Below are 9,533 nucleotides of genomic sequence, written 5' to 3'. Positions count from 1 at the left end.
ATCTGGTGAGGCTGCTAGCTGCAGCACCCCTCTTTTAACTAGTCGCTGAAGAGCTTATGCATAATCGCAACCCTTTCTTTCTAATGACTGAACTTTTTACATACGTAGGTAAGATTCAAAACTATTAGTAATTGCCGGCCGCTGCTCTCTATGTGAATTGACCCTAAAGGCAAGGTACTAAAATTAAAGACCTGTTGATATTTCATGAATATTTTATTAGAAAACTAGTTACACGATCTATAAGCTAGGAGACATAATTAACTAATTAAAACATAATTATTTATGAGTTTTTAACATTAACAGTGAAATAGTATCTAGTCAAGTTATTAATCAAAATCACTGCTATAAATGGTTTTATTTTAAATGTGAACAATATAGGTTTGTGTAAGTGCCTTATTTTAAAGGTTATATAAAAAATAAATACTCCATTACAATCTATCCCTATAGGATTGGAAGATTAAGCAGAAGATACAGTTTTAAACCTACTTAGAGTTGAAAAGAAGTCGGATAATTGCAAGACATGAGTGCATAGGGGAGAGATAAATGTATGTACTCCTCAAAAATGAACTTTAAGGTAGTGTTTTAAAGAGCATATTTGTTTGGATATTGTGGCATCGAGAGTTTGGAAGATTTTTTAATTAATTATGTACTTTGTACTCAAACTTTAGAGTTTATTTTTGAGTATCATAAATATCTTATCTACATTTTACTAGAACTAGAATATTGTTAATGTGGTCGACGTCGATGGTTGCATAGGACATTTTCATCTACCATTTAAATTAACAGTGGTTTATTAGACAGATAATTTCAGGTGTTCAACACTAAACCTCTAACATCAACACCTAAATAATACTAAATCAACAAACTCAATACTTAACGCTCAATAATCTGAGGTTTTCATCGATTCTCATACTTTTATCTCCATATAATATGTAGTTTAATGATGCAAGTAAAACTCACGCGTATTCTTCGGGATTGCCCTAGTTTTGGACCCGAACATAACATATTGGGCTAAGTTCATACCAATGATAGTCAGCCGACATCTGAACGGGCGTTACGATGTAAATTTTACATATACACGTTTCTACCACATAATGGACAATGTCTTTAGCAAAGGTAGTATATACCAACGAGTTACGTATCGTATAATTACGATTTACATTCATAGATCGACTGACAGTAAGCCTGTTCTTAGTCTGCTGCTGTCTGTTCTTTCAGCTTGAAAGCTTGGCAACAGAGTCAGCATGAAACTTAACAACTCAAAATATAACACTTTAGACTTCAGTCCAACAAATCAAACTGGTCCAAAAACGTATGGTCCACTCCTAAAGCAGTCCCAAGACTTTCCCGCGGTTTCCTGCAAGGTACATCATCTAAATCATCGAAATGGTCCATACTCTTCTTAGGCAGCACACTGCAATTTGGACTTAATAAGTCCGGCAATAAGATCCTGTTTGCAGAAAACACTTCGACGTTTAACATGTCGAAATTTTCTTTCTGTTCTTCAATAGTTTTAAATTCTGTTTCGTCAGTTGTCAACACTCTTGCTCTGACTTTCTTAAACTTATTTATAATTTTCTCTAAGGAACTAGTTTTTCGAATTAAATTAGTATTCGTTTTTGGAGTTTCAGTCTTACGTTCTTCGTTTTCAATGATATTTTCTTGCAGTTTCGGCAAGTTTATGTCTGCAAAGACTTTATTTGAATCATTGTTTAACACTTCTTTTTCTGAACACTTTTCTGGTTCCGGCGTTATCGATATGAGAGGTAGACTGCTTGCATCAAATAGTTTTCTGCTGCTTTGTAACGGGAGAACACCCTCTGGTGTTCCATAACTATTGTCCCTATCCAGTGCTGAGATTCCAGAAACTTCTAGAAGAGGACAGTCTTCTTGCATCACTGACAGTTTTCTTGGAATAGGTATCTTTGATTTCTTTTCTCTATGTTCAAATAGATTTGGTGAGGAATGACTCCTGAACAGATTGTTGCTGTCAGTTGAAGCTTGAGACTCATTAAACAAACCTCCTTTCTTGATAGATATGTCTGGCCTTTCAGTCTTATATTTAAACTTTTTGGAACTACTGGACTTCTTTGTTGACAGCAACCTTAAAATCTGCTGTTTCGTGAAACCTGACGAGCATTCTGCTATGGTCTCGTTTCGTAAATTAGCTTGAGATATTACAGATAAATTAAAGTTTTGTGTTGCATTCGGACGGTCATAGGAACTGATGCGGCATGATATGAAGCTCTTGGCAAAGTCATCTCTCGGTCCTTGATAGAATGGAGCAATAAGCATGGATCTTGTTTGCGGTCTTGCAAAACTACCGTTTGCTCTTCTACGTAAGTTAAGTTGGTGTTTAGATACATTTAGTGGTGTGAATGTGTCAAATATGATCTGCGATTGTAGGTCTTTGCCCATTTTGAGGTCAGATAGATCTGGCAATGGTGGGATATCGACAAACTCCTTAAGAGATACTGACTGGCTGAATGATGGTTGAGTTGGCTGGAAAATAAAGAAGTTACAGTTAAATAAAATTAGCTGCTGTGAGTAACAAAGATTTACTTTACAAAATGGCAAATGGTATCAAAATATGAAAATGGTATTTTCATATCAACAAGATTTTTAAATAATAAAAAATAAATATAATCTTATGGGCCTCTTGAATTAAATATTAATTATCTCACCTGTATTCTTGCTTCTGCATTCATAACTCTATTCAACAGCATCCTCATTGATGAAACTATTTCTGTCAAATTCCTCCTCCCACCATCTAAATATTCATTGAATTTGTATATTTCGTCACCTATCTCCGTATTCTTCAGTATGAAACTTATTGATATGAGAAAAGCCCTCACAAGATTTGGGAAAATTAGTTTATCATCTTTAATTACATTCTTAAGGATATATTTTTGTTCCGTGTTAACTTGGCCCTGCAAGTCCTTCGTACATAAATTGTCTGATTTCGGATTGTATTCTAGCGTAAACATGCTCCTTTCGGTTTCCCCAGTCTGCCTTGCTATTAGCATTTCAGAATTATTTTGAGTTTCCTGACATAGTTTTAGTAAAGGTGTTACACGGTTATCCCATTCAATTTCCATTGCAGTAATTCTATTATCAGTGTCATCTAACCATACTTCAAAGAATTCTGAGGACTTGTTTACATTCTTGATATTTTCAATTTCTGCTTTTGTATTATCATCTACGGTATGTGTTTTTAGAAACCCATCTACCAAGCTGTCAATGTATTCCTGTGCCTTTAATGATTTTAACTTTTCCTCCATTTCCGTTATCTTGTTACGGAACAGCTCCGCAATCTTCTCCATGACTTCTCGCTTACATAAGTAGTGAGAGAACTTACTTGTCATGATAACCGTTTCTTTTTCTATTTGATCAATAAAATCCTTGTCTTGTGACTTGTATTTTTCCGTCATGTCATTATACAGCCTCTTTTGAGTGTCCTTCTTCATTTTGGTCACTAATACCTTCTGCGTAGCAAGATACGATAGTTGGAAAATAAGCATCGTAACTTTATAGCATCCAGGGTTCACCAGGTAGGAAGACATTACAGGTGACAGCAAACCCTTGCTGCTGTAGTCGCTGATGAACACGGACAGCTCGTTCCTGTAGGTCCTCTCTGTTTTCGTATCGTATAAAGGCCATGGTAGTGAGTTCGATACTTGATTATCGATTATTGATACTAAATAGTAAGAAAGGTGATTAAATAGGTTCTGCGTAGGCTTTTCTAAAGCATTTTCGTTAAATAATTGTCTGTAAAGGTCCGATGGCATCGGCTGCAGCTTGCTCAGTATCCCAACATTCAAAATTGTTTCCTTTTTGAAAGCCACAACAAGGTCCCTTTGAGCCACTAATGTAGCCATGTTTGCACTATATTTTCACATACATGCACTATTTTTAGTTAGTTACCAATAGTTCTAACAGTTGAAATGTTTCAAACCATATTTCTTGCTTGATTATTTTACAGTCTCATAAATTATAAATTCACGCAAGCCTCTGCGTAGAAACAGGGTTTTATTTCAAATATAAATGTCAAAATTTCCGTTGACGCGCTTTCGTGTAGGATGTACAAAAATTACAGATTCATAAAAAAAATATGTTTGTGTGTAAATTACATAAAACTTGGATTTATAATTGTGATTATAATTCTCTGTTTCCTAGCAAAGATATATTATATCGATTGCTTGGTGAAAGAAAAATAAATTTAGATTTAGACGAATACACTATTTTATAGTTTCAGAACGATTTAGCTTTTGCACTCCATTATACGGACTTTTTCAAAGGAGTATTTAAAATTTCTATAATAATCGATGTGTGGGAAGCATTTAAAAACACAATAAAATCAAGCTATTTGTGACACAACTATAAAAATGATAATTAAAACACAGTTTATTGCATTCAAGTATTTTATCCAATTCAGTCATCTGTTTACGTGACACGGAACATAAACTAACCTAAAAACATTTCGTTAGCGGGGGAGCAAACAATACGCACGTGTATGTTTCTCCCCAAAAATGAAAATAAATTGAAGATAAAGAAATTACAATGGTGCGTTCTGTTCTTCATTATTTAATGTATTTGTGTAAACAATAAGTGCTAATCGTTAATGTTACTTTCAGAGTAAGTTATACGTGTTATATGAGCACAGCGCGGGCTACGCGTTGTTCCGTGTGGCAGAGTTTGAAGAACTTGCAGCGTTTTTGCCTCAAGTTGAAGAGTCAGTGACAGATTTACAGCGTTTTAACTCAGTTGTGACGCTCAATGGATTCCAACCCTTTAAATCAGCAGTTGTTGCCTTGGAAAATATCAATGCGGTGTCTGAAGGTTAGTATCCCGCGTGTTCTATAAAAACCCCATGCTTTATTGATAAGCATCGAGGTTACGATTTCTATGTATCAGTATAGTATTCTATTAATCGATTATGCCTCTTTATTTTTATTTGTTGCTTTTGTTTACAAGTTATTATAAAGGTAACCTCAAAATATCAACAAGACGCAAAGCGTCTCTTAGATTCTAAATTTAAACATCTTGCAATAATTGCAGTGTTGTCTATTCGTATTTACCTTTATTGACTTTTTTATAATGTCCTCTACGTTAGAGAGACATATTTACGCGTTTTCCAAATACACAACGCAACAATTTACATGTACCTATAAGACATTATTTTATAATAAACTATTCTATTTGCCAGGTATATTACCAGAAGACTTGAACCTCTTCCTGGAAGGTGCTCTCCCGAAGCGCAAGAAGCGCGGGAAGTGCACCCTCGGTGTTCTGGACCCCAAGCTTGGTGCTGCCATCAGCGAGGCTCTGGAGATCCAGTGCTCTCACACCGGTGCAGTCCCTGAGATCCTGAGAGGTATGATGTTTGTTATGTTTATTGAGGGTTTGAGGCATTAGCCTAAAGAAAAATGTAAATATGCCAAGAACTGTTTTTGAACATAAAATTTCGATTTCACATTTAATTCATATAAAGATATAATCTTGAGTCTTTTGTAGGGTGGTGATTTTTTATAGTGACTGATTAGATGTTGCTCATAGAAGCTCAAGAACTTAACAAAACACTCTTTGATGAGTTGATAATATTTCACTACCCTGATTAAAATATAAATATGTACCTATATTTTATAATTTTACAAGTGCTTCTGCACATTAATCAGTTTTGCTATGTTCTTTTACTCAATTGTAAATGTAAAACAACTAATAAGTGCTAGATTAAGCAGCCATATCCACACATAGAACACTTTTCTGTGTTTTGTTTATGAATTTTGCTGTACAACTATACATGATTTGCCAAAGTTTAATTTTTTTTAAATTGAGATTTTCTCAAAATGAAATAGTTACATACATATTGCATGCATGTATTGGGCGAAAGAGACAGAAAAAGAAACATAAGTGAAATGAAGAATCTTTATATTTATTTTAATTTATCTACTGGGTGATTCTCAGGAAAAAAAAATACATAATTTACATCATTATCCTCACTAAATGATTAAAGTAACTGTAGTGTTTAATTGTATTTATTTTTACTAGTCTAGTAATGCCGTCGTCCTGTACGAGCTTAGACACTGAATAATATGTAATTAGACAATTTGCAGTAAGTATAACAAGTGTAGTGAGGATAGTGACATCCTGACATCCCTTACTACAGAAGCTATTTCTCTGCAGGTATTCGCCATCACTTCCATGCTTTAATCAAAGGCTTGACCCTGAAAGCATGCAGTGTCGCGCAGCTGGGTCTCGGCCACTCGTACTCCCGAGCCCGCGTGAAGTTCAACGTGCATCGAGTGGACAACATGATCATACAGTCTATTGCTTTACTGGACCAACTGGATAAGGATATCAACACATTTTCTATGCGGATCAGGTCAATATTGTTTAAAAGAGTTTAGGAAAAAATTCTCTGGAGTCAGGTTAAAATATCTTAATTTTTCTATTAAATGGTGTTTTTATATAAATATAATAGAAAATAACAGAAATTGTCATTCAAAATAATGTAAAGTAAATAAATGGGGACTGATCTTAAAATAGGTAAAACAGTTGTGTTTTAGCATCTATTATTTCTGTATGCCAGAAAATTCAATGAAAACAGGGGCTAAAAACAATTTCTTTGCGCTTTACAATTGTAACAACATTTAACTCACCAACTCAAATTCACAGAGAATGGTACTCATACCACTTCCCGGAGCTGATCAACATTGTGCCAGAGAATCCCCTCTACACAAGATGTGCAGAATACATCAAGGACCGGAAGACACTAAGCGAGGAGTCCGTAGAGCCTCTCACAGAGATCCTGGGTGACTCAGAGAAGGCCCAGGCTATTATAGATGCCTCCAAGATGTCAATGGGCATGGATATATCGCCAGTTGACCTTATTAATATACAGATGTTTGCTGGCAGAGTTGTTGGACTCAGTAATTATAGGTATGTTCATTAAATTAGTAATTGCTTAAAACACAAAAGAAAAGCAGCAAAACCCAAATTCATCTCTTAATGCAATGTAATCTGTTTAGATAAATGTAAGCAATCTGCACTGCCTTCTCAAAAAAATCAGCAGAAACCAAATTGACCTACTGCTATAAATACTTTTTACTCACAATCGTGTTTAATTACGGGATAAAAGCATGCAAATATAGAATATTAATTAGATTAATCATTCAAAAAATCAAAATCACTTGATTACAATAAAATTTAGCATATCTATCTCCTCATCATTAAAGAAAGCAAATAGCAGAATACCTGCACACTAAGATGCAGTCTGTAGCGCCGAACCTCACGACGCTGGTGGGAGACCAGGTTGGTGCCAGGCTCATCTCCAAGGCTGGCTCCCTCACCAGCCTCGCCAAGTACCCAGCATCTACTCTCCAGATATTAGGTAAGATTTATACCGCGTTTATTGATCAAGTTATGAAATTATGCTTATTGTATGTTGGTATTATAGATAAAAACATTGTGATCAAATTTCGAAAGCGTTTTTTATTACTTTTGGTAGGCAAAATAAGTGTGTAAGTATAAAAGTCCGCTTTGCCTTATTAAAATAGGTCAATATTTCATTAAAATGTCAATAATTATTTGTTTCGAATGTCTCTGAGGGATAAGCATAAATTTACATCAAGATCACACCCAAAAGTTATTCCAATTAAATTATTTATAATTAAACAAATACAATTAATACAATATTTTTTACGCATCTCAATTTTCAGCACATTTTTTGCCTAACAACATGTTTTATGTTAAAACCAACTCATTTACTCCCAACATATTAAATATCAATCTGTTACATCAGGTGCCGAGAAAGCTCTATTCCGCGCCTTGAAGACTCGCTCGAACACTCCTAAGTACGGTCTGCTGTACCACTCCACGTTCATCGGGCGCGCGGGGCTCAAGAACAAGGGCCGCATCAGTCGCTACCTCGCCAACAAGTGCTCCATCGCGTCCAGGATCGATTGTTTCTCTGGTAAGTCATGTTATTTATCAAATAAAAATACTGCTTTATTATATATATTGATTTTGATAACAACAAAAATGACCAATCTGAAAAAAAAAGCAATCAGATATTGAAAAAAAAAACTATTAAGTTTTATTTTACTTTTTATCTCGTAAACCAAAGTGAAATCTCGTGTGACGTCACTTACCAGTACGCTTCATACTTGCGAGTGATGTCACTAGCCTGCGCTACAACACATTTCATCACCTTAAGTGCTTTTAATCTTCCTTACTTTTTTATCATGTAATAAATGAAAAATACGTATTTATTATTTTGTGGATGTCGTCTGACAGACTATTCACTCATATAATAATAATATAAAATACTTATGCACACTTTGATCTATCGCAGTTGTAACAGCAGCTGCGGTAATAACAGTTGTGCTAGATAACTGCGGCTGTATCCACACATGTGCGCGACTTGCGTAACTTGTACTAATTTTGTCGCTACATTCTTATTTACAATTAACTTTTGTGTGTAAAACATTTCTTTACAAAAATAGTCAGATCGAATTATTTATTTTATAACTGTTTACTTAAGCGTATTTATCTGGGTTGCTCGTTTCGCTTCTGAACCAATAGGAGTCCATAATCATGAGATACCTCAGCCTAGTCGCAAGTTGAATGTTATGTGTTAATAAATATGAGTCCGTCCTAAGAATCTTATAATAATTCAATTGCTTACTCGTACAAAATTGAAATCAGCTGATGGAATTTGTCGCCAAGATATTTATATCAGAGTTAATGTCTGAAATAAATATTTTTAAGTATACATCTTTTAAACGTCCCATTTATATCCACAGAAATCCAATCATCGGTATTCGGCGAGAAACTACGTCAGCAAGTAGAAGACCGTCTGAAGTTCTATGAAACTGGTGACATTCCTAAAAAGAATATAGAGGTCATGCAGGAAGCTCTAGAAGAACTCCAGCAGTCTGTGGACGCTGTTGACGGAAGTGCTAAGAAGAAGAAAAAGAAGAAGAAGAAGGAGCAAGAAGTAGCTATGGACGAAGATTAGCTATAGAGTTATATGTTTTATATCGAAGTGACTTATTTTTATGTCGATATACCTCTATTGCAGTTAATAAATTACTTTTAAGGTTTATCTTGTTTTATTTATAACAATCCCAGACAAATGAGGCGAGTTATAATGGAGGCAAACGGGCATCAACTATACATGTGTAAAGAGAAAAGGTCATAAGTATAAACGCTGTGGGTAAAGCGAATTACAGACCAAACATTGCAGTTGATTTATGTTCAGACATATTAATATCACCCTTGTTCTGCAGTTGGGTAAAAAAGTTTGCACTCTTATCCTATAACACGGCCCATAAAGATATCTGCGCCTCGTTCAGTGCGTGCGGCGCGGTCGCTCGTAGCAAACTTAGACGTATCGTGGCATCGATCTCGCCAAGCATTTCAGTTTGTTCAGTGTCTTTGGGCATGTGACTTAAATGTTTGTGAGATCCTCGCGACACAAGGATTGAATTCCTGAATGCGAAATACTAGGATAAAAAGAAAATAAAAAATTA

General features: G+C 35.1%; 2 protein-coding genes across 2 annotated transcripts; one reads left to right on the top strand and one right to left on the bottom strand.

Moving 5' to 3' along the window:
• Positions 1 to 194: 194 nt before the first annotated feature.
• LOC113494787 lies at positions 195 to 4,059 on the bottom strand. The gene is made up of 2 exons (XM_026873251.1): positions 2,685 to 4,059; positions 195 to 2,502 (listed from the first exon to the last, which is right to left on the bottom strand). The coding sequence occupies exons 1-2, from the start codon at positions 3,876 to 3,878 to the stop codon at positions 1,282 to 1,284; spliced, it is 2,415 nt and encodes an 804-aa protein (XP_026729052.1). The 5' UTR covers positions 3,879 to 4,059; the 3' UTR covers positions 195 to 1,281.
• Positions 4,060 to 4,455: 396 nt separating this feature from the next.
• LOC113494788 (nucleolar protein 56) lies at positions 4,456 to 9,104 on the top strand. Its single transcript, XM_026873252.1, has 8 exons — positions 4,456 to 4,563; positions 4,635 to 4,839; positions 5,207 to 5,374; positions 6,184 to 6,382; positions 6,676 to 6,939; positions 7,236 to 7,390; positions 7,802 to 7,972; positions 8,805 to 9,104. The coding sequence occupies exons 1-8, from the start codon at positions 4,561 to 4,563 to the stop codon at positions 9,017 to 9,019; spliced, it is 1,380 nt and encodes a 459-aa protein (XP_026729053.1). The 5' UTR covers positions 4,456 to 4,560; the 3' UTR covers positions 9,020 to 9,104.
• Positions 9,105 to 9,533: the final 429 nt, after the last annotated feature.

The sequence above is a fragment of the Trichoplusia ni genome, chromosome 6, assembly GCF_003590095.1.
Source record: "Trichoplusia ni isolate ovarian cell line Hi5 chromosome 6, tn1, whole genome shotgun sequence".
Classification (NCBI taxonomy): Eukaryota; Metazoa; Arthropoda; class Insecta; order Lepidoptera; family Noctuidae; genus Trichoplusia; species Trichoplusia ni.
The sequence above is the reverse complement of the archived record's forward strand: the minus strand, read 5'-3'. Positions and strand labels throughout refer to the sequence as shown.